The sequence below is a fragment of the Malania oleifera genome, chromosome 9 (assembly GCF_029873635.1).
Source record: "Malania oleifera isolate guangnan ecotype guangnan chromosome 9, ASM2987363v1, whole genome shotgun sequence".
Classification (NCBI taxonomy): domain Eukaryota; kingdom Viridiplantae; phylum Streptophyta; class Magnoliopsida; order Santalales; family Ximeniaceae; genus Malania; species Malania oleifera.
Window position 1 is genome coordinate 93,916,100 of NC_080425.1, and position 26,435 is coordinate 93,942,534.

General features: G+C 35.1%; 1 protein-coding gene across 1 annotated transcript in view; it reads left to right on the forward strand.

Annotated features, from left to right (window-relative positions):
- The window catches only part of LOC131163586 (uncharacterized), a 116,568-nt gene extending 90,617 nt beyond the window's left edge, over nucleotides 1-25,951 (forward strand). Inside the window, 7 exon segments of the mRNA XM_058120176.1 lie at nucleotides 20,501-20,605; nucleotides 20,714-20,994; nucleotides 21,859-22,114; nucleotides 23,206-23,353; nucleotides 23,443-23,538; nucleotides 25,388-25,493; nucleotides 25,689-25,951. Coding sequence (XP_057976159.1) covers nucleotides 20,501-20,605; nucleotides 20,714-20,994; nucleotides 21,859-22,114; nucleotides 23,206-23,353; nucleotides 23,443-23,538; nucleotides 25,388-25,493; nucleotides 25,689-25,844 — 1,148 coding nt within the window. The 3' untranslated portion in view covers nucleotides 25,845-25,951.
- Nucleotides 25,952-26,435: the final 484 nt, after the last annotated feature.

The following is a 26,435-nucleotide window of genomic DNA, read 5'->3' on the forward strand; positions in this document are numbered from 1 at the left end:
TATGGGGTTTTCATTATTACTTTAAGTACTACTCCTAAATCTCTCCCTCCAAGTTCTTTGTGTCGTACAATCAAGTCTCTCTCTCTCTCTCTCTCTCTCTCTCTCTCTCTCTCTCTCTTAAGAGTTTCAATGCCCAACAAAGGAGTTCAACTTGGGTGAGAATGTGTAAAACAATTTGAATAACAAGTAAAACCAAGTTTAAATGGCTAAATTTGTTTTCCAATTAGGTCCATAAATAGGGTCAAATTGTGGGTCAATGGATCCTAGGTCTAGCCTGCTATTTGGGCGAACCTATCCTCAAATAGTTCTCTTATTCAAGTGGGGTCGATCTTGGCCAAATTTTGCTTAGGATCAACTCAAATGATAAAGAAACACTAAAAACAAGCCAAGCTATTTGAAACTTAAATCCATGATGTTGGCCCTAAAGTCGAGTCTAGAGGTGGGAGTGAATACACTCTTTTGCGTATTTGTGCTTTTCTCTACAAAATAAAATCTTGGCAAGATAGAAATGATTATATCATAATATATATATATATATATATATATATATATATATATATATATATGGTAAACAATGCACAAGATGTAAATGAAAGAGTATAGGGAAGAAAAACTTAACAAACAATATTAACGTGGTTTAGCCCCTTGCCTTCATCCGCGCCTTAAGACACACTCATGGATTCTCAATCCACTATCACAATCACCTTCAAGGACGGAGAAGACTTTACACCACAATGGAACAAATCCATTCCCGCTCACAAAGAGCCTTTCCAAGGGAACAAATTCCTTAAAAATCACAAAGAGTGTAATGCCCCAGCCTTCTAGGTGGCCCATGAGTGCTACTGTACATATATAACAAACATTCTCTCCAATACCATACATATACAACCCGCCCAAACAAGAGAAAAATGGGTGTTCCATGCTAAACTGTATAAACATACATAGAGGAATACATACATCATCTAGTACTTACAAGAGTTTCCAACTGTTTCCCATAGACATCCATACATAATTAAAACAAATCTACTACTACAATCCCCAAAATATAGACGCTGACTAATATCTCACCGGCTTCGACAAGGACTATCTGCAATTTATCTCAGCCCAGAAGAACGCTAGGCTCGATCCCTCAGAGGACCTGAAATATATTTGTATACTACGGTGAGACACCTCTCAATAAGATGGATTACATTATTATCAGTGTATGGCTAACATGAGATTTTGTGTTTACATAATACTGCTAGCATTAATTATTTAACTGGCATTTAAAACTGTACTCAAATGTATATATAAAAATACATGCTTTCATAATAACATACTGCTAGCTTAATATAGCCATTTCTCTAGTAAATGTGCTCATATACGCCTAGAAGATATAGCCTGGTCTATAAGACTAGCGTCGTCACGCCATCACATACACGTGCGACATGCTTCCCCCCGTGACGGGTTGTGTGGCCGAAAAGCTGGACCTAGCAATTAGTCGGTTGACTAATGTTAAGTCAAACATAAAGTAGTATGATGGTGCCCACTCAATCTGTACCCGAAGGCCACTCGAAGGCTGAGTCATCCGGAATTACTACATCGGATGGAGCCTTTGAAAACCTTTGGAGAGTACTTTACCTAGGTCACCAATTGCCTTTCCCATCCATACTCTTGGTGTGTGGATTGCACCTCTACATATATTTAGCTACGGTACCAAGTTTCAACATGAGAACATAAAAATAGGGCTCTAGTATCATATATAGTAATTTACATCATATAAAACTGTAATTATAATTCATTTTATAAAACTGTACATATCTATGCTACATATCTGCTGGATAATGACTCGGTAAAAACTGGCATATCATAGCATATCATATCTCATATCTCAAATCTCATATCTCGTATCTCGACATATAGCCGTTACATTTCAGTATGTCACAAAACCTGCTCATTTATTGCCAATTAAAAACTATACTCATTCCACACAAGAGTTTCTAACTGTTTCCCATAGACATCCATACATAATTAAAACAAATCTACTACTACAATCCCCAAAAAATAGACGCTGACTAATATCTCACCGGCTCCGACAAGGACTATCTGCTATCTATCTCAGCCCAGAAGAATGCTAGGCTCGATCTCTCGGAAGACCTGAAATACATTTATATACTAGGGTGAGACACCTCTCAGTAAGATGGATTACATTATTATCAGTGTATGGCTAACATGAGATTTTGTGTTTACATAATACGGCTAACATTAATTATTTAATTAGCATTTAAAATTGTACTCAAATGTATATCTAAAAATATATGCTTCCATAATAACATACTACTAGCTCAATATAGCCCTTTCTATAGTAAATGTGCTCATATACGCCTAGAAGATATAGCTAGGTCTATAAGACTAGCATCGTCACGCCATCACATACACGTGCGACATGCTTCCCCCCATGACGGGTTGTGTGGCTAGCATGAGACTTCTTGTGTACATATACTGCTACCATAAAACATTTAACTGGCATTTTAAAACTGTAGTGAAATGTATATTTGAAAATACATGCTTTTATAATAAAATACTGCTGGCACAACATGGCCCTTTCTATAATAAATGTGCCCATATATGCCTAGAAGATACAACCTGGTCTATAGGACTAGCGTCGTCACGCTATCATATACATTACTGACATGCTTCTCCCCATGACGAGTTGTACAACCCGAAGGCTGGACCTAGCAAATAGTTGGCCGACTAATGCTAAGTCAAATATATAAAGTAGTACGATGGTGCCTACCCAGTGCCTGAAGGTTGAGTCATCCGGAATTACTACATCGTATGGAGCCCCAGAAAACCTTTGGGGAGTACTTTACCCAGGTCACCAATTGCCTTTCTCATCCACAACCTCGGTATATGGATTGTACTCTTGCCTAACATATAGCAACGGTATCGTGTTCATAACATAAAATCATCATAACAGGGCTCTACTATCATATATGGTATTTTACATCATATAAATTGTAATAACATAATTTATACACATCTTTGTAAAATATATGCTGGATACTATCTCGGTAAAAACTAGTGTATTATATTTGTCATAAACTACAAGATACTAGCTCGGTAAAAACCGACGTATCATATTTGTCATAAACTGCTGGATACTAGTTCAGTAAAAATTGGTGTATCATATCTCATCTCTTGGCATAAAGCCATCATACGTATCACGGCGTATAGTCGTTATAGTTTAGTATTACACAACACCTACTCATTTAATGCCAATTACAATATATTCATGCTACACAAATTTTCATCTGGTAACTCATACATACATTATTTGCTTGAGAACATAATTGCTGCTGCTAAGACGAGGGTATAAATATCTCGAGGTTGTTATTTTTATTAAATATAGATATATAACTAAATACGTGAAAATGGAGATAATTAGCCCTACCATCTTTGGCTAATTTTAAAATAAGCTTATGGTTTAAAATAACCATTTTCCAATAGGTGAAAACGCTTATAAAATCTAATACTATATTTTAAAAATATCATATTTAAACTTTAACGGTTGGTTTCAAAAATAAAGTCGATTAACCAAACCTAGGCCCAGAAACCCTAGAAAAGTCGTAACTGTTTATCTAAAAACCCTTTTAACAATCCATTCTGTTAGAAATCGTAAACATAATTGACATAATATAATCCCCTTACCTTTTTCCTGAAAACAACCTAAAACGCTCGAAAACCAAACCCTAGCTTTTCCTCGAGATCAATAATTTACTCCACTAGACTTGTAGATATTCGCTCCCTAATCCTCATGGTAACTTCTGATCATTGAAATGGCCAACGAACGACGAATAATCGAAGAGAGAGAGAGAGAGAGAGAGAGCATGCTGGTTCTAAAGAGAGAAAGGGGGAGATTTGATTTATTAACAATGAAGCAACCTAAAATTCTATTTATAGGCCTTTTGACCTGGTCAAATTCGTCGACGAATTGGTGCCTTCATCAATGAACCACAGAAGGCTCTTCATTAACGAACCTTTTCCTTTGTCAACGAACCTTGGCCTAATATTTTTCTATCGTTCGGGATCTCTTCGTTGACGAGGCTCTGAATTTCAGCGACGAAGCACTAATGGGCCTTCATCAATGAGAACATTGGTTTCGTCGATGAAGTCTGCTGAAATTTCCTTTTTACCATTTTCTTATTTATTTCCTTATTTTATGGGTTCAGGTTTCTACAATCTCCCCTCCTTATAAAAATTTGCTAACTGATCTCTATAGCATCATCTGAATTATCTCTGCTCTGATTCTAGAAAGAGCCAGCAACCACCCACATAGCAGCTCGGTCCCAAATAGATTACCTGCCCTCACTTGTGGCGGAGGAATACCGTGGTTACAACATAATGTCTTGGAGGATTACAATAACAATACAAAACTCTCCCCGAGACCATACATACTCTAAATATGAACCGCACATACATACAAACCACTTACTTAGCATTCTACTTACTTGTCTAGCTTTGAGCGTCTCTGAATAACCGAGGATACTTCTGACGTTTCTTAGACTCTAACTCCCATGAGGCCTCCTCTACTGCATAATTACGCCACAGCACCTTTACTAGAGGAATCCTTTTCGTACGTAGCTCCTATTCTTTATGATCAAGGATTTGAACTAGTATCTCCTCATATACTAACGTATCCCCGAGCTTCAATGACTCGTAACTGATCACATGCAAAGGATTTGATACATACCTCCTAAGCATGGATAGGTTGAACACGTTGTGAATCCTAGATAATGCAAGAGGTAATGCTATCCTATATGCCACTTAACCGACTCTCTCCAGAATCTCAAAAGACCTGATGTACCTAGGGCTCAACTTGCCCCTTCTACCAAACCTCATCATCCCTTTCATTAGAGTGATCTTCAGAGCATCACCTACCTCGAACTCTAGCTCTCTTCGGCGTGTATCTTTATAACTCTTCTGGAAACTTTGAGCTGCTCTAATCTTCTCCCTAATCAGCTCGACCTTTGTAGAGGTCCACTGAATCAGTTCTGGTCCCAATATCTACCACTCACCTACCTCATCCAAGTACAACGGAGATCGACATCGACAACCATACAAAGCCTCATAGGGTGTCATCTCTATGCTGGCATAGTAACTGTTATTGTAGGCAAACTTAACCAATGGCAGATATTTGATCCAACTACCACCAAAATCCAGTACGCACGCCCATAACATATCCTCTAATATCTAAATGGTCCTCTCTGACTGACCATCTATCTGCGGGTGGAATGTAGTGCTGAATGCGAGCTGTGATCCCAAGGCATCCTACAAGCTCTTCTAGAATCGAGAGGTAAATCATGGGCCTCGATATGAAATGATAGAAATCGGAATGCCGTAGAGTCCTCTATCAGTTTATCCATGGAATAACTGACCTTCACCGGAATGATATGGGCTATCTTTGTTAATCTGTCAACCACAACCCAAATTGCATTCTGCCCATGAAGTGCTGACGGCAACCTCGTGACAAAATCAATGGAGATGTGCTCCCACTTCTATTTAGGAATGAGAAGTGATTGCAATGGTCCCACTGGCCTCTAGTGCTCGACCTTCACTTGCTGGCATGTCCGGCACTACTCTACAAAATGGGCGATCTCTTTTTTCACGTTAGACCTCCAGAAAGATTCTCACAGATCTCTGTACATCTTCGTACTCCTTGGATGTGCAGTGTAGAGCAAACAATGTGCCTCCTTTAGAATGACCCATTTAATGTCAGTGTCATTCGATACGTAAATCCTGGTATGGAATCTCAACACCCCATCATCTGAGATGTTGAAATCTGGTTTCAACCCTTCTTGGACTCCCTCTGTAACCTCTACAAGCTCTGTGTCTTCCTTTTGAGTAGCCTTGATTCTCTCCTGCAAGGTTGGCTAAACAACTAAACTGTAAATGAACGCCTGTGGATCCTTGTCCACCAACTCCACTCCCAACCTCTCCAGATCTATAATAATCTAATGCTGCACTACAACTGCTAAAATCGATGCACCCACTGACTTTCGACTCAATGCATCAACTACCACATTAGCTTTTCCTGTGTGGTAACTAATGGTGCAGTTGTAGTCTTTAATCAGCTCAAGTCATCCGCATTACCCTATGTTCAACTCTCTTTAGGTGAAGAAGTATTTGAGACTTCTATGATTTGTAAAGATTTCGCATCTTTAACCGTAAAGGTAGTGCCACCAGATCTTTAATACAAAAACAACTGCTGCTAGCTCTAAGTCATGTGTAGGGTAGTTCGTCTCATATTCCTTGAGTTGATGAGAAGCATAAGCGATAACCTTACCCTGTTGCATCAATGCACACCCAAATCTCTTCTAGGATGTGTCACTATAAATCATATAACCACTATCCCCTGACAGAATGGTTAACACTGGAGCAATAACCAGTCACTGCTTTGGATACTCTACTTGCACTCATCAGTCCAATTATACTTCACACTTTTTCTCGTGAGTCGTGTCATTGGACCTGATAGTATAAAGAACCCTTCTACGAACCGTTGGTAGTATCCTATAAGACCTAGAAAACTCCTGACCTCCTAAACATTCCTCAGTCTCGTCCAGTTCACTACCACTTTTATCTTACTTGGGTCCATTGATACCCCTGCTCAAGACACAACATAACCCAGAAATGCCACTTGCTCTAACCAAAACTTGCATTTCTTGAAGTTAGAAAATAGCTTCTTCTCCCTGAGTACCTGTAGTACCACCTCAGATGAACTTCATGCTCTACAGGACTCCTTGAATACACTAGGATGTCATCTATCAACACTACGACTAACTGGTCTAAATATTCATGAAACACCCTGTTCATCAGGTCTATAAATGCTGCAGATGCATTCGTAAAACCAAATGGCATAACCAAATATTCATAGTGGTCATACCTAATCTAGAATGTAGTCTTCAGTACATCCTCTGATTTCACCTTCAGCTAATGATACCTGGATCGAAAATCAATCTTAGAGAAGATTTGTGTGCCCTGTAGCTGGTCAAACAGATCATCAATCCTAGGTAACGGGTTGTCTATTCTTTACTGTCACCTTGTTAATCTCTCTGTAGTCGATGCATGTCCTTATCGACCCATCATTCTTCTTCGCAAACAGTACCAGTGCTCCCCAAGGTGAAACGCTCAATCGAATGTAACCCTTATCCAATAGCTCCAATAGCTGCTCCTTCAATTCCTTCAGTTCTACTGGAGCCATACGATACGGAGCCTTCGATATCGGTGTCGTACCTAGAGTCAACTCTATGATGAACTCCACCTCACGATCAGAAGGCAATCCTGGCAAGTCCTCTGGAAACACATTTGGGAACTCACTTACTATGAGAATCTCCTCCAGTTTACGCTCTTCTCTTGCTATTTCTTTCACAAATGCCAGGTACCCCTGACATCCCTTCAGAAGTAACCTCCTAGCCTGAATAGATGAGAAGATCCATGGTGCAAAATACACACGCGACCTAACATACTTGAATTCCTACTCCTCTGGGAACTTGAATACTACCTCTCTCCTATGGCAATCGATGTTGGCATAACTAGTAACTAGCTAGCCCATCCCCAGAATGATATCGAAGTCATGCATATCAAACGGTGTAGTCACTGTTAGTTCAGCGTCTAAAAGTTGTGTCTCTAACCCACATAGTTTGACGAATCCCCGGGAAATAAAGGAATGCATCCCTCTTGAATCAAATAGTACTATAGCTCTATTTGAAAGCATATAAATATTACCTATCACCACATCTCGGTGTTCTCTGCATCGCCTGGAGTTAGGGAATACGCCCTTGCCTGGGCTGTTCCCCTTTGAAATCCACCACATGGTGCCTGAGCTCCTCCTCTATATGGTTGTTGTAGGGGTGCGTTGCTCCCCGATGTGCCACAATCTCGCATCAAATGCCTTGACTTACCACACTGGTAGCAAACACCTGAACTCATCATGCACTTCCCTACATGCCACCTGCCATAAATAGGACAAACTGAGGGGGATGTGGTACCTTGAGTTGTACCACCACCAGTCTCTCGTCTTTGGCTTCCACCACCACTATATCTCTTCCAAGTGCCCTGTCTCGTACTTGAATAGGAATTGGAAGGCATCGACCTTTTCTTCGGGTTTTGGACCTCTGTGTCCTCTGGCATGCTCTCCTCCACCATAGTGGCTTTATCCACTAGAGTAGTGAAATTCTGTAACTACAATATTTCCATTTACTTTCGAATTTCCTTCTTTAAACCCATCTCAAACTTCCAAAATTTCCTCGCCTCATATGGTACCATAAATGGAGCAAAGCATGCTAACTCTTGAAATCAGGTAGCGTATTGTTGGACTGTTAGCTGCCCCTGAGTCAGGATCATAAACTCCTCTATCTTCGTATTCCTGACAGTGGCTAGAAAGTACCGCTCAAAGAACACCTCTCTAAAACAGCCCCATGTCATCGCCACTAGTACTGGTCGATGCTCCTCCAGCATCTCAACCGATTCCCACCATCTCTTTGCCTCGCCTGTCAACTTGAATGTCATAAATGCTACCTTATGTTTTTCCGTACAGTGCAGAACATCCAAGATCTTCTTGATTTCCCAAATCCAATTCTCTACTTGGATCGGGTTTGTACTCCCTGCGAAGGTAGGAGGCTTCAGTCGAGTAAACTAATCAATAGAACCTCCTAACTCAGACGTAGGATGGTACTGTCCCCTAGATGTTCGCACCACTTCAGCCATAAGTTGCTACGTGAAATCCCGCAATACAACCGTGGAGTCACTGCCAATCTCATGGCCTACCCCCTTGTTGCTACTGCCCCCAACGTTGGCAGTATTCTCCCTTGATTCCATCCTGAAGAAACAACCAAGAAAATTATTTAGAATCCTGGTTCCTACATACCTGCCACAATTACAATACTATAAAACTCATTTCAATGATTTAACATCCCTAATGACAACATACTCTACTAACTCGATACTCTCATTCTAACTCAAGTTCCGCCCCTTCACTTGGAAACAAAACCGTCAATGGATTGTCGTGACTTTCTAAACCTGTCAACTAATCTAGAAAAACACAAAAATTCGCCGATGGATTTCTATCTCCAGGCTTACAAAGCAAACCCGAAAGTCCTATCATACCCATTCTTATTCTTATCCTGCTCTGACTCCTAAACTCTGGTAAGACTCTCTGACTTAGTCTGCAGTAGAAAACCTAGTGCTCTGAACATTACCACGCCCAAGCGAGGTGAATCTCATCACATTTATGGTTGGGTAATGGCTCTGATACCATATGTAACGCCCCGGCTCACTAGGTGGCCCATAAGTGCTACTGTACATACATAACAAACATTCTCTCCAATACCATACATATACAACCCACCCAAACAAGGAAAAAACGGGTATTCCATGTTAAACTTTATAAACATACATAGCTTAATACATACATCATCTACTACTTACTAGAGTTTCTAACTATTTCCCATAAACATCCATACATAATTAAAACAAATCTGCTACTACAATCCCCAAAAAACAGATGCTAACTATTATCTCACCGGCTCCAACAAGGACTATCTACTATCTATCTCAGCCCAGAAGAGCGTTAGGCTCGATCTCTCGAAGGACCTAAAATACATTTGTATGCTAGGGTGAGACACCTCTCAGTAAGACGTATTATATTATTATTTGTATATGGCTAGCATGAGACTTCTTGTGTACAAATACTGCTATCATAAAGCATTTAACTGGCATTTTAAAATTGTACTGAAATGTATATCTTAAAATACATGCTTTCATAATAAAATATTGTTGGCTCAGCATAGCCCTTTCTATAGTAAATGTGCCCATATATGCCTAGAAGATGCAACTTGGTTTGTAAGACTAGCGTCGTCACGCTATCACATACACTATTGACATGCTTACCCCCATGACGGGTTGTGCGGCCCGAAAGCTGGACCTAGCAAATAGCCGGCCAACCAATGCTAAGTCAAATATATAAAATAGTACGATGGTGCCTACCTACTGCCCAAAGGCTGAGTCATCCGGAATTACTGCATTAGATGGAGCCCCAAAAAATCTTTGGGGAATACTTTACCCAGGTCACCAATTTCCTTTCTCATCCACAACCTCGGTTTATGGATTGAACTCTCGCCTAACATATAGCAACGTTACTGTGCTCATAACATAAAATCATCATAATAGGGCTCTACTATCATATATGGCAATTTACATCGTATAAAACTATAATAACATAATTTATACACATGTCTGTAAAATATCCGTTGGATACTATCTCAGTAAAAATCGGCATATCATATCTGTCATAAACTACTAGATACTAGCTCGGTAAAAACCGATGTATTATATATGTCATAAACTGCTGGATACTAGTTCGGTAAAAATCAGCGTATCATATCTGTCATAAACTGCTGGATACTAACTCGATAAAAATTGGCGTATCATATCTCATCTTTTGGCATAAAGCCATCATATGTATCTGGGCATATAGCCGTTACAGTTCAGTATTACACAACACCTGCTCATTTAATGCCAATTACAATATACTCATGCTACACAAGTTTACATCTGGTAACTCATACATACATTATCTTCTTGAGAACATAACTGTTGCTGCTAAAACGGGGGTATAAATATCTCCAGGTTGTTATTTTTATTAAATATAGATATATAGCTAAATACATGAAAATGGGGATAATTAGCCCTACTGTCTTTGGCTGATTTTAAAATAAGCTTATGGTTTAAAATAATCATTTTCCAATCGGTGAAAACGTTTATAAAATCTAATACTATATTTTAAAAATATCATAATTTAACTTTAGCAATTGGTTTCGAAAATAAAGTCGGTTAACTGAACCTAGGCCCAGAAACCCTAGAAAAGTCGTAACTGTTTATCTAAAAACCCTTTTAACAATTCATTCCGTTAGAACTTGTAAACATGACTGACATAATATAATTCTCTTACCCTTTTCCTGAAAAACAACCCAAAACGCTCGAAAACCAAACCCTAGCTTTTCCTCAAGATCACTAATTTACTCCGCTAAACTTATAGATATTCACTCCCTGATCCTCGTGGTAACTTCCGATCATTGAAATGGCCAATGAACGGAGGACGATCGAAGAGAGAGAGAGAGAGAGAGAGAGAGAGAGAGAGAGAGAGAGAGAGAGAGAGAGCACACTGGTTCTAAAGAAAGAAAGGGGGAGATTTGATTTCTTAACAATGAAGCAACCCAAAATCCTATTTATAAGCATTTTGACCCAGTCAAATTCACGGACGAATTGGCGCCTTCGTTGATGAACCACAGAAGGCTTTTTGTCGATGAACCTTTTCCTTCTTTGACAAACCCTGGCCTGATATTTTTCTGTCATTCGGGATCTCTTCGTCTACGAGACTCTGAATTTCGGCAACGAAGCACTGAAGGGCCTTCATCGACGATAACATTGGCTTCATCGATGAAGCCTGTTGAAATTCCCTTTTTACCCTTTTCTTATTTATTGCCTTATTTTACGATTTTGGGTCTCTACAAAGAGCTTATTTGCTCACAAAGAGACTTTGCAAGGGAACAAATCCCTTATCACTTGGTTCACAAAGAACCCTTACAAGTTGAAGATGATTTACACAATGTAGCAATAGAAAATGCTAACTCTGCCTATGATGCACTTATGTCCTAATTTTTTCACACACAGCTAGTCCCAAGCCCAGGTAAAGGAGGAGTGTTGCGTTAGGTAGCTGATAGCCAGCGTAAAATTTGTCAGATTACTATGATATGAATCCTTACCAAATATTTGTTGGGTCGTCCCTTACGAGCGACGTGTTGCACTTGAACCATCCGGGTGTAGCAAAAAGTGGGCGAGGGTGGGCTAGGTTGTCGCCCAGAAGCGACACGCTGTGTCGGTGCCTAGGTACGGTGTCAAATATGCGAGGGTTCTTGCATCATTCTAGACATGGGAAGGTAAAAACGTTAGTTCAGGAAATTAGGATTAGATTAGAAACTTGGAATATAGGGACACGTATAGGTAAAAGCATGGAAATTGTGGATACAATGATTAAAAGAAGAATTAAATTTCATTTTCCTTCAAGAAATTAAGTGGGTGGGGTAGAAAGTTAGAGAAATTGATAAATCAGGATTTAAACTTTGGTACACTGGAAAAGAAAAGCATAAGAATGGAGTAGACATTATTATAGACAAAAACTTAAAAGATATCGTTGTGGATGTAACTAGAATAGGGGATAGAATTATAAAAATCAAGATGGTATTAGGACAAGAGATAATAAATATCATTAGTGGTTATACTCCTCAAATCGGTTTAGTAGAAAATCTTAAAAGACAATTTTGGGAAGATATTGATAGTATTATACAAGGCATACTAGGGACTGAGAAAATATTTATAGGAGGAGATATGAATGGACACGTTGGAGGAGATAATAAAAATTATGAGAGAATACATAGATGATATGGATATGGAGACAAAAAAGAGCCTAGGGAGATGATCTTAGACTTCACTATGTTATATGATTTTAGTATAATGAATACTTGCTTTAAGAAGAGAAAAGAACACTTAATAACCTTTAAAAGTGGACAAAATAGAAGTCAAATGGATTTTTTTTTTTAACTAGGAGGGCAGATCGTTTATCATGCAAGGATTGTAAAGTTATTCCAAGTGAAAGTCTAACCACACAACATAGAGTCTTAGTATTAGATATATGTATTGAAAAATGGAAGAAAAGGGATAAAATAAACTAGTGTAAGAGAACTAGATGGTGGAACCAAAAAGGAAAAAATATAATAAAATTTTAAAGAAAAAATGATCAAAGATGGGGATTGGACCATAGAGGATGGGATAGATACAAACACTCTTTGGAATAGATTAGCTAGCTCTATTAAAAAGATGGTAAAAGAGATTTTAGGTGAATCAATGGGAAGATTCTCGAATAACAAAAAGAGTTAGTGGTGGGATAAAGATGCACCAAAAATCATAAAGACAAAAAAAATTGGTATGAAACGTGGCAAAAATGTAGAAACAGAGATAACTTTGAAAAATATAAGGAGGCAATAAAAGATGCAAAAAAAACCGTTAGTGAAGTTAAATATTGATCATTTAATAGTTTGTATGATATATTAGGTACAAAAAAAGGGGAAAGAGATATATTTAAACTTGCTTAAGCTAGAGAAAGGAAGAGTAAGGACTTAGGAAATGTAAAATGTATAAAAAGTGAGGATGATATTATCTTGGTTAAGGACGAAAACATTAAAGAAAGATGACGAAGTTACTTTAATAAGTTGTTTAATGAAAACCAAATAGAAAGCTTAAACTTGGAATTGTCAAATGAGGAAAAGACTAAAAATATGAGATTTATTCGCAAAATTAGAGTTAAACGAAGTTAAGTTTGCACTAAAAAAGAAAAATGGGAAAGTTATGGGACTAGATAACATCCCAATTGAAGTTTGGAAATGCTTAGGTGATAACGGAATTATATGGTTAACTAATTTATTTAATACAATTGTAAAAACTAAGAAAATGCCAGATGAATGGAGGAAAATCACTTTAATGCCTATATACAAAAATAAAGGAAATATTCAAAATTGTAATAACTATCGTGGAATTAAACTTATGAGTCATGCAATGAAACTATGGGAAAGGGTAGTTGAACAAAGATTAAGGTTAGAAACGAAGGTTTTAGAAAATCCATTTGGTTTTATGCCTGGGAGATATACCATAGAAGCTATTTATCTTTTAAGAAGATTAATGGAAAAGTTTAGGGAAAAGAAGAGAGACTTGCATATGATATTTATTGGCCTTGAGAAAGCATATGATATATAGGTTACCTAGGGAAGTTCTATGGTGGGTTTTAGAAAAGAAGGGTGTATGTAGTAGGTATACTGATGTCATTAAGGGTATGTACGATGGAGTAATGACTAGTGTAAGGACTATAGATGGAGAAACTAGAGAATTTCCAATCACCATAGGTGTGCATGAAGGATCTGTTTTGACTCCTTATCTTTTTGCTTTAGTGATGGACCAACTAACTAAGAGTATTCAAAGTGAGGCTTCATGGTGTATGTTGTTTGCAGATGATATTGTATTAATTGATGAAACTAAGGATGCAATAGAGGCTGAGTTAGAGTTATGGAGAGAAGCCTTGGAATCTAGAGGCTTTAGGATAAGTAGAAATAAGATAGAATATATGAAATGTAATTTTAGTAATGATAGGAGAAATATTGGAGACAAAGTTAAACTTGATAATGAAGAAATAAATAGCACTTGTTGATTTCAATACCTTGGATCTATTATGCAAGCTGAAGCAGAAATTGAAGATTATGTAATGCATAGAGTTAAAGCAGGTTGGGTAAAATGGAGAAGTACTTCAAGTGTGCTCTATGATTGTAGAATACCCTTAAAATTGAAAGGGAAGTTTTATAGGGCAGCTATAAGACTAGCTATGCTATATGGATCAGAATGTTGGGCGACGAAAAAATATAATATCCAAAAAGTAAAAGTTGCTGAGATAAGAACGCTTAGATGGATGAGTGATATAGCATTGAAAGATAAATTAAGGAATGAACATATTTGTGGTAAATTAGGTGTAACTTCTATAGAAGATAAAATAAGAGAGGGACAACTCAAGTGGAATAGATACTTGCAACGTAGGCCACATAATGCACCTGTGACGAAAAGTGACTTAGTTACTGTGGGGGGCAGTAGAAGGGGTAAGGGTAGACCTAAAATAACTTGAGAGGAGATAGTGAATAAAGATTTATTATCCTAAAATTTATCAAAAGAAATGGTCCATGATAGCATAAATTGGCGGAAAATGATTCATATAGCCGACCACACCTAGTGGGACTAAGGCTTTGTTTTGTTTGTTTGTTTAGTAGTAGACAATGCTCCTCAAATGAGTTGATGTCAATTATAATAAAAATCTCATATTAATCTCTCAAGGTAATAAATCACAACAAAGATTAGAGAGCAAGAGTAAAAATGAGTACTTAAGATGATGAACTAAAATACAAAGTGCTTGTAAATAACATTCACTAGATGTAAATACTCAAAATCATGCTAGAACAAGTTAGAAGCCTTGTATTTATAAGCCACCTTGAGTTCTAGCCATTTTATGGCCATTGAATAAGTTTAACAATTTAATATTTTGAAAACTAGTTGTTTTATATTCGTTGGGTTTTGAATCTCGACGCAAACTGTCGACGATTTCCCCCAAACTGTGGATCATTTGCTTTTGGCTATTTTCCCAATTTTGCTTCTGCCTGAAACCATCGATGCACCGACGTCAAATCGACGACGGTTTGCCCTCTTACTTCAAAAACCTAATTTTCTTATATCTTTAGATGCACAAGAATGGTTTTAACCCAACTAAGAGCAATTATACTAAGATGTATAATATTTAAACCATTTAACTTTTGTCCCATATTAAACAAAGTTGAGTACAAGATATTTTCATAAAACTCATTGTTTTTTATTTAAAAAGTCTTGAGTACAAAACTTATTTTTCATTTGAACAATTAAGTGATATCCTACATACTCTATGAACTAATATGTGTATGCATTTCCTCAACTCTTACTCAACAAACTTGCGTGAATTAATACTGCAAGAGTTACAGCTGTCCTACTTCAAACACTCCCTATTACATATGGTTTTACATTTGCTTCATCAGATGTGTTTGATATCTCCCGAGTGTCCACTTTGATATTTGCCTATTGAGTGTCCACTCAATTTTTGCATTTAAACCTGAATCTATATGATTTCGCCACTCGTGCCTGTCATAGCTTGGTATGCAAAGATTAGTTTAACTTAAACCACTTATGAGTTATTGTCATCAAAATACGATAATTAGGATCAAATTGCCACTAAGGCTGTAACGCCCCGAACCCTTAATCCCGAGTCCGGTGCATTATACCTAATAAAATTCCTGATAATTCATAATCCATAATATACGCAGCGGAAAACATAACCATAATCTCCATATAACATAATACCAGAGTTTACTAATTCTAATTACGAGCCATAATAAATTAATCATCCACCAGTATTCAAATATATATATGTCTTCAAAACATTATCAACTAATACCGGTATATTTCACAACCATCCATATCTTATAAAACTTAAAACATAAATTATAAAACATAAAATATACATATCAAAATTAACATATAAAATATACCATTTTTCTTATATCTTCCAAAAATGCTATAAAATCTCGAGCTCTCTAAGCTCGATCTCGAGAAACTCCTAAAAAAGATAATTTCATATTCGGGTGAGACACATCTCAGTAAGGGAAGAAACAATATATTAAACTCAGCGTGTGGCCATCATGAGATTATACATATCATTTTATAATATTTGCAAATCATTAATATAATACTTGAAGTCATTTTCTAATCCTAAACAAACACATGCAAATGTTTAACCCATGAGCTTACCCGAGAATAGGGGTGATTATCCGCCCATACAAGTAGCACCCCTCTTCTCTGATACATTTAGCAACCCGAAGGTCACGGTTTAAGCATACCAGAACATTCACCTTACTCAGTAAGCCCTCAAGTATTAAATTAATCCCGTACTCACGCATTCAACAATAGTTTACCGGTAAAGGCCCTAAGGATGGGGAATTCTACCCGCCCATATAAGTAGATTCCCTCTGCCCTAGTGCGTTATGCAGCTACTATCACATCTGAAACTACTAGTGCACTCGCCTAACTCAGCAAGCCCTTAGGCGAAGAGTATGCATCGCCCAATCATAACATGTTCTACGTACATACATACTTCTATTATCATAATACATCATTATGTTCTGCCATTATACATTCATGCACATTCATTCCTGTTCATAACTTAACTTTGCATTTCGTTTCACTTTAAGTGACTCTTTCCCATTTACATCATTTACCTTTGTCATTTCATTTCATTGCCTTTTCATCGTCATTTCATTGCATAACATTTCATTTCAATACTTCGTACTACAGTTGGTCTTTAGCCATCATCAATTAGTCTACGTAGAAAAGTGCTAGATCTACTAACACAACTCCTTTTAGCTGTTATCAGTTAGTCTACACATAAGTATGCTAGATCTAATAACATGGCTATCTTACATTTACATGGTTGCATTTGACATACACAGACAACATTGTCCATTTCATATTTTATTTTTATTGTTTTACTTACTTAGCCTGCATCTCATACATTTAACATATAATTTGCATAGATTCTCATACCACATAATTTAACAGTAAAATTCATACATATTCCTGTAAAATAGGTCAACCCACATTTAACATTTAATAACTGAAAATACAATTTCCATTTCTTACATAATTATCTAGAAAATTCCTTCCACTTTATTCAGTTCATTTCCACAAATACATAACCAAATAAAAGGTCTTAGGCTTAGAAATCATAGTTTTGCATAGTTGACATTTTAATAATTCACACCAAAACATATATATAATATAACATAAATTATTACCTTTAATTTCATAAAATCTGATTTAATATATAATTTCTCCTTACCTGATTTCTTGAACTATGCCAACAGGGATCCCGAAAAATACCTGTGGTGCTCACCTGGACCCTGAATCAAAAATTCCTAACTCTAATAAATTATTCCTGAATAAAATATTATTTAAATATTTCATAGGGCCATAATTCTTGAATAAATAAATATACCCTTAAATTTAACCAAATTACCAAATTTCTCAAATCTCACTCTCGCTTTGGAGTAGGGTCTAGAAAATCTCAATTGAAAATTTATCCACGTCAAAATGACGGCAACGACGACTAGGACCCCGTGATGGTGCCTGATTGTCGATTTAACAATATATTTAACCAGAAATTGAGAAATTAGGGAAAATATACCTTTCCCCAGGAGTGGTGCCTACGCCGCTCCCACAACAAATCCGCTTCAGTAGAAATGTCGGTGGCGGAGCTAGGAACCCAACGGCACCTTCCGTTTCCCGATCGATTGAGTATTCGTCGAGAAATAAGGGGAGAGAGAGAAGTGGAGACAGAGAGTGACGGAGACTACTGAAGAAATATGCAGAGAGAGAAGGAGATGGCAGAGACTAAACTTCAGGTTAGCTTCTTTAATTTCTTTTATCTTTTTTTTTTCTTTCTTTAACTTAACTTATATATATATATCTTTATTCTAATTTTTTTTTACTATTCTTTTATTTATTTAATTAATTCATTAATTAATTAATAATTACTCTTTTTTTATACTATTTATTTTTATTTGTTTATTTAATACATTAATTTAATAGTGTTTAACCACTTAATTAATTAATAATTTTAATTAATTTTTTTTAATTTTCTTTTTTCCAGGTTATTAGAAAGGCTAACACATGATTTTTGGCTCAGTTAACAAACTCCCCCTTGCTCATAGATATTCAATTCCTACAGCCAAAAAACAAAACATGCAAGATCTTAGCTAGACATAGGCATATAACCAAATTTCCATCACTCACTTATGCAAGTACTATTTTAGCTAATCATGCATTTCAATATTTTAAAATCCATTCTTCTTTGTCAATACCCAACAAAATAAATACAAGCCATTGTAATAATTTCAAGACTATAACTATGCCTTAGCTTGACACTGAACACCACATTCTAACCGCACACTTTCTTAGCTCTTTAGGAACAAGAAATTCGTAAACAACTCACTTTCTACCGAACCTATCACTTTTAGATCCCATTTTACCTATCACTTGCAACTTTTAAAATGACAAGTTGCATGTGTGTATATGCATAGAGAATTTGCATTTAGTGTATCAACTACATTTTCATATCACAAAGGTTGAAACACTCAGATTACTTGATTAAACCATGTAAAAGACCAACTTAGCCAAAAACTTCACTTGTTTCACACCATGTATCGTAAGTCCTAAGAAAAAATTGATTAATGCAACTATATAAGGAAAAAAATAATTTTCTATAGAATTCATGAGCAAGCTAGGAGTGACCCCAAAAGTATTAGTGATGAAAGCAAGAGTTTCCCATGTTAAAGTTAATCTAGCTGCAATAATCAAGAACCCCAAGATCTCTAAGTAGTCTTAACAATGTGATAAGTAGTCCTCACTTTCTCCCATTGGGCGAAGGAATGAGTAGGCTAGGAGTGACCCTAAAAGTATCCGTGATGAGAGCAATAGTTTCTCGTCTTAAAGTTAACCTGGATGCAATAAGTGAGAGCCCAAAAGATCTCTAAGTAACCTTAACACTCAAATGACTAGTCCTCATTTACTCCCGTTGGGCAGAGGATTAATGAGGAGAATTGATGATAGCTAAGGGTCTCCCTTTCTCTTAAAAATAAAAGCTCTCTTTCAAAAATCCTCTCTTAGGTGGTTGTCTCTGCTCTGTATAAGGGCTTGCCTCCTTTTCTAGGGAAACCTCCTCAAGTCGTTAAAGAATTTGCATTTATCTTCTTTTTCCATTATTGTTATGCTACCAAGTGTCTAGAGAGATGTTATAGGTAATATGCCTACCCTTGCAGGTGAAATTGGATTTGGAAAAATATAAACCACACATGGAGTGGAATATTGTTGAGCAAACGACGCAATAGGTATGAGCTATGAAATTTTGCACGTGAAGTGGGATTAGAGATTAAATGGGCTCTGGAGAGACATGGTTGTTTTTATGGATGAGGGCCTCATTGGGCTTAGTTTAAAAAAAAAAAAAAAAAAAAAAAACCCTCATTATGATCAATTTGGGCCTCAATTTGAAAACAAGGGCAAATTAGCCAAATTGGGCATCAATTTTTAGAACATATCCAAATTGGGCCTCAATTTTGCAAACATGGCCCAATCGCACATTAATTTTGAAAACATGGCCCAATTGGGCCTCAATTTGAAAATTGTGCACAATGGGGTATCAATTTTGAAACTTGCTCCGTGGAGCTTTAAATCTTAACACTTATCTATGTGTTTGTATACATGTGAAGATGGAAAAAGGATGAAATTGCACCAAAGCTAGATATGTGTCTAAGTTGTGCTTTTGTTATTTCCTTGCTATTTTGAATGTTTTGGAGGTGGTAAGGTGCATGCATAGAGTGAGGTAAAAATAAGAACATAATGGGACACCTTTCTATTTTGTGGTGCTTGAGAGCCTAGTATGATTGGAGGACCCACACAAGGTCTCTTACCATGCACTAGGAGAAGACCTTAGATGGAAGGCCTAAAAAAGAAAACTTTGCCAACCCCTAGTACACTATTTTGAAGATTTCTTGCTATATGATATGCCCTGTTTATTGTAATTACCATGTCTACCTCTATAGGAACAAAATGGCGCACACTTTTCCTATGAAAGCAAATTCATTTACATCTATGTTAATTGATGAGTGCCTATATATGCCATTTATAACTATTATATTTTTATAAGAAAAAGTCAAATTGGAGTATTGTTAGACATCTAGAATTATATAATGTAATTGTTATTTCCCAGTGACATTATTTCTTTACGTTATTACAGGCCCCGGTTGTTCTTCCCTAGGCAATGGAGCTATGATGGAGCTTGGACCATTTCGAGTTCAAAGCAATGGCAATCTTAAATTAAATAAATTTTCTTGGAATAAAGGTTCACACTTTTTTTTTTTGAAGTAATCAAGAATCCTATCCTTTAACAAATATGTATTTTTTTAACTATCACAAACCTATTTTTTTAATATATTCTTTGTATTCTTAGCTGCTAATGTCTTGTTTTTGGAGACTCCTGTTGGAGTGGGATTTTCATACTCCAACAAATCATTTGAGTTTGAGGTGAGTGGAGACAGAAAAGCAGCAGAAGAAAATTACAATTTTTTGATAAATTGGCTTGAGAGGTTTCCTGAATACAAGGGTAGAGATTTCTATATCTCTGGTGAGAGTTATGCTGGTCATTTCGTGCCACAATTAGCACAAACAATTATCTACCAAAACAAGATTAGAGAGGCCAATAAAACTATTATTAACCTCAAAGGAATCATTGTAAGTAGAGACTCTCTCTCTCTCTCTCTCTCTCTCTCTCTCTCTCTCTCTCTCTCTCATATATATATATATATATATACTATTTTGGAATTTTAAGATTGCATGATAATAAGCATAATCCACCTTTGTTTAATCTCCCATATTTGAACTTAGGCTCAAGTATAAAACATAGTTCCATTTGTTTTTTTTTATATAAAATCACTAATAGACCTCGAAGGTCAATTAAGCTTTTTAAGTTTTTTGAGATTTAATGCTGTTATATACAATCCACACTCATACAATTAGTCAAATGAGATATTTATGAAAAATGATATATAAACTTTTATTTCTCATTCGAAACCCAAAATGTCTTGATAATTAAACAACTATGTAAACTGATATATAAATGTGGATAAATATTCTTCATGATTTGATGACACTTGTCTACTAGAACTATTTTCGTTTTCCATTTAAATTTGTCATTTAGTTCTACTTTGCCATTATCATATCTAACCAACCACTTAGGCCTTTATAGTTTTATCTACTTACGTATGTAAAAAATCGTCTATCTCAATAATGTAATTTGAAATTAGAATCTTTAATTTTATTTTATTGTCTCATGACCCTTTTATTTTATATTCCATGACTATTTTTTTTTTATATGAATGTTGTTGAAACACATGATAATTAGAAAGCTTTAAAAGTAGAATATTAGTTATTATTATTCTTATTATTTATTTTGTTAGCTCATGATATTTCAATTTTACCTTACTTCTAGTAGGACAACATTAATCTAATGATAATAGTGTATGCCTGTTAGACACATACAATTTATTATTTGCACGGAATTAATGGTATAAATTCTACGTGATGATATGAGTGTAGATGGGAAATGCAGCAATTGATGATGAAACTGACCAAAGAGGATTATTTGAATTTTTAGCAACTCATGCTATCATTTCTGATGAAAACAATGATGAAATCCAAACACAATGTGACTTCTCTCCAAATGAGACCTCTCCGTCTCGTAGGTGCAAGGCTGCACTGATTGAATTTTATAAGAATTTGGCTGACGTTGATATCTACAATATTTATGCCCCGATATGTTCCTCTTCCCATAATGACACTACCAAACCTCGTAGTATTGATTGCGTAAGTATATACACATAGAATTATAAAAAGTAAATAATTGTCTCTAAATTTACAAAATAAATTTAAGCAACTTTAAGCCCCATCTAATACTACTTTTAAATAAGTATTTATATACTTTAATTTAAAATACTTGTATTAAATTAGCAGTGTTTGGCTCGTTATAGTAAAAGTATTTTAACTCAATACTAATTAAAGAAATCATAAATAATGGATTTTATGATAACCTATGAAACCCCAATGCAGACACGTGCCTATCATTAGAATATTTATATATATATATATATATATATATATAGCAAAGCCTTAGTATAATAATACAATAATGTCTTGACATATATTATAATATTATCACCTTACTATGGGTTGTTGGGTGATGGACCAATATTTCTTTCTTTTTTTTATTTTTGATTTTTTTTAAGAATGTAAAAAGGATATAGGACAGAAAGCCTAAAACAACAATAAATCAAGTGAAAAAAAAAAAAGCCTACTAAAAGAAATAAAAAAAAATGAAATCTAGCCTTGATATAAAAAACAATCTTCAATAATAAATTAAGACATTTCTAGCTCTTCATTGTGGTATATAGACATTTTTCTTGAACTTCGTAAACATTTTTTAAAAATTCAAACCTTAATTTATCTAAAATATATTTCTAAATACAATTACATCTACCTTTGGGTTGAATTTAGTTTTTTATTAATAAAAAAAAAAAAAAAAACAACAACAACAACAACAATTCTTGCTTTCTAAATATAAGGGTGCTTCTCCACAAAAATATTAATTTATACTATTTGTGTTTTTGTAAAAAAAATATATTATTTTTTAAACTAAATGAACTTTATATTTATAATTTTGCTTAATTTGAATTGAATTTATTTTTTTTAAATGCTTTATCTTATTGATAAAGATATTTTCGTGTATAAATAATCCTACACATAAAAGTAATAAGTAATAATGTTTTTAAGCTTTCCGTTCTTTGGTTTTCTAAAATGGTCCTAACTCAAATTTGGGCATATTATTATTATTATTATTATTATTTTACAAACCAAGATTCAAACACTACTAGTACTACATGCATTGAGCTAATTAATTTGTGACATTATGTTGTACATAGGTGCAATTTGACCCATGCAGCGAAAATTATGTGTATGCATATCTGAATAGGCGTGACGTTCAGAAAGCATTCCATGCTAATATTACCAATATGAAATACAACTGGCAAAGTTGCAAGTAAGTATAGCCTCTCCATTAGTTTGTTTTCTTTTAATTGTATAGTTTAAAATTTTAACTAATTGATTCTTCAAAATCAAACATTGCAGCAGTGTCATCAGAAAAAATTGGACGGATAGCCCATCAACAATTCTTCCCATTATAAAAGAGTTAATAGAAAATACACTTCCAGTGTGGATATATAGGTAATTATAGTACGATCTTGTACTGATTTTGCACTTGGAAGCATGGAGTCCAGACATTTACTTTCTTAATATTTCAAAAAATTAACTCAATTACTATGGTTTAATGTTAGATTCTATAATCTTTGTAATGACAAGATTGAAAAGGTTTTAGTACTCTTCATATATAATAATACTACCAAATTTGATAAGTCAAACAAAATCTAGTCCAAGGTAGAGATATACAATTCTAATTCCCATATTAAAAACTCAACCCAACAATACTGCTAGAATATAATATGTAGAAAATATGGGAATGCACAAGAAAAAACCTTTGCAACCTTTAGCATCCTTGTTGATTGCAATGTGGTGGATATGAGGGAAATTTTGTTTAAAGGGTTGTTGAGAGACTCATCAATCATCCCAAATTTTGGTGTTAGTGTATCTATTGATTCTAATCCTAGCGACTTCCTAGAAAGCTTCCAGCACACATTGAATGTCTTTCAATAATGCTTTACCATGAGGGAGTGTTGGGTACACAAGATACCAATGTGATTTAGCCACATACCATTTTTATCAATTTTGAATCACCATAATTATTTTCCCAAAAGGGCCAAATCCATTAAGAACTACCTCTAGAGAAATTGAAGCCAAAGAACAAGTTTTGTTGCACAACCCTTTCAAGCATTAAGCCCAGAGCTTCAACTATTAATGTGAATAAGAATGGGGAAAAGGGATCCTCCTAACGTAGGCCTCTTATTCTATGGAAGAAACCCAATTCACCATTTATCATGATAGAAAAAAAAATGTCTAGATGAAAGACCAAATCCACTTTCTCCATTTGATTCAAGAGCTCATATCTTTCATAATTGCATAATATTGTTCTAGTTTACATGGTCAAACAACTTCTCTACATCAATCTTGCATATAAAGCCTTTTTCAATCCTCCTCAATAAAGCATCTATGCATTCATTTGCTATTATGGCAACAACCAAAATTTGTCCTTTTTGATTGAGGACATAAAAAAAAATTTCCCTTTGGTTCTCATAAATGATCGAGGACAAAACAATACTTAACCCATTCTTAACTCAGATGGCTCATACACCAACTGTAAACATAAAAAAAATAAAAAATAAAAATGTACGATTTATTAAAGGATTGGGGAGGACAAATTCTATACAATCTCATCTTCATTAAGGTTATGTTTGGTTTGTAAAGTGTTTATTTATAGAGGGGAATGGTAGAAATGGAATAAAAATTGTATACGGATATAATATTTTGGACAAAAAGAAGTCAATTCTTATAAAATTTGTGTTATGCCATCCAATTTTTGGAATACTATAGGAATAAATAGTATTATATATATAAGCATCCCACTTGTTAAAGCTCTAGATTTATATATAGGATGTATTGGGATCAAACTCTATAAGTGGTGGGAAGGACTCAGGGTTACCTCCTATTTTGTGACCTTTGCTAAATCTATGACAGGAGTGGACATGCACTCATAAAATTTAAGAATAGTTATTTCTCATCTATTTCATGTCATAACTATATGATAAAAAATCATTATTGATTATTTGCTCTACAATGACTACATATCCTTTTTCACAAACTATCAATTTCTTATATTATCAACATTTTGTTTCTAAGAACAAACATTTAATATGAAATATTTTGACGTTAGGCCCCTCTTTTTTTCATACACAAAGTGATAAAAAATAATAGAAAAAAAAAAAAAAGGCAAATAAATTGAGAGTGGAGGGCATTGATTGTCAAATTGGTACAAGATTACTAGCATAATATTTTCAAGTATTGTTAAATGAAACTTTAAAATCTTTTGTAAATTTGAGAGAATGTGTTTGATGAAATGCAGCGGCGATGTAGATGGAAGGGTACCGGTTACTTCAACTAAAAATGCTATTAAAAAAATGAATCTGACTGTGGAGAATGCATGGAGCCCTTGGTATTACAATAAAGAAGTAAATTCTCTACTATCTTATATTTCTTGTTTATATTATTTTTTCTTACATCTTATAGTTGGCTATTATTTATTTATATTTTTGGTGTAGCATATTGACCGGACATTTATTCCACTTGATATATTTATAAGTACCCGTTTCATTTACGCCAAAAGATAAAAAGATCAATAATACATTAACTTTATTGTCTTACAGGTTGCTGGGTATACGGTAAAATACGTTGGGCTAACATTTGTCACAGTGAGAGAGGCCGGACATCTAGTGCCTTCCTACCAGCCTGGCAGATCTCTTTCCCTAATCACACACTTCCTTGAGGGCACGCCCCTCTCCAATAGTTCGAAATATGACTAATTTACTCATATTACTAATCCTATCTACTCTTATCATGTTATAAGTTTTCATGTACTTCGCAACTTCACAATGAATAATAATTATCAAGTTTCTTTGAATAACAATTAATTGCAAGAGTTTGATTCCAAGTTAATTAATTTTTATTTAATATTTAATAATGATACAATACCTCTTTTTATTGTTTAAATATCTGTATAAAGAAATTACATGCTTCTTGGGCAATAAGATGGACACATTACTAAAATCCTACAGACGGGTGCTTTACGCCTAAGCCCATAGTCAAAATATAGTAATCGCTTGTCATAAACCCATTAATTTTCTACTCTTAAAATTTTCAACATTCATTTAATCTAAATTTTTATAAAATCAATTGTAAAAGCCCACAAAAATTCATACATCATATACAAATTTAGGTAAATAAGTTTTTATATATGTGTGTGTGTGTGTAAAAACTAAATGTGGCACTAAAACACTAACATTAGTTGATTGATGATGGTGGGGTGGTACAAGCAAGTAATATTCCTGCCTGCAAATATACTTGATAAGGAATTGGGTATCAAATCCATGGTTATTCATACGGAATCATGAGGA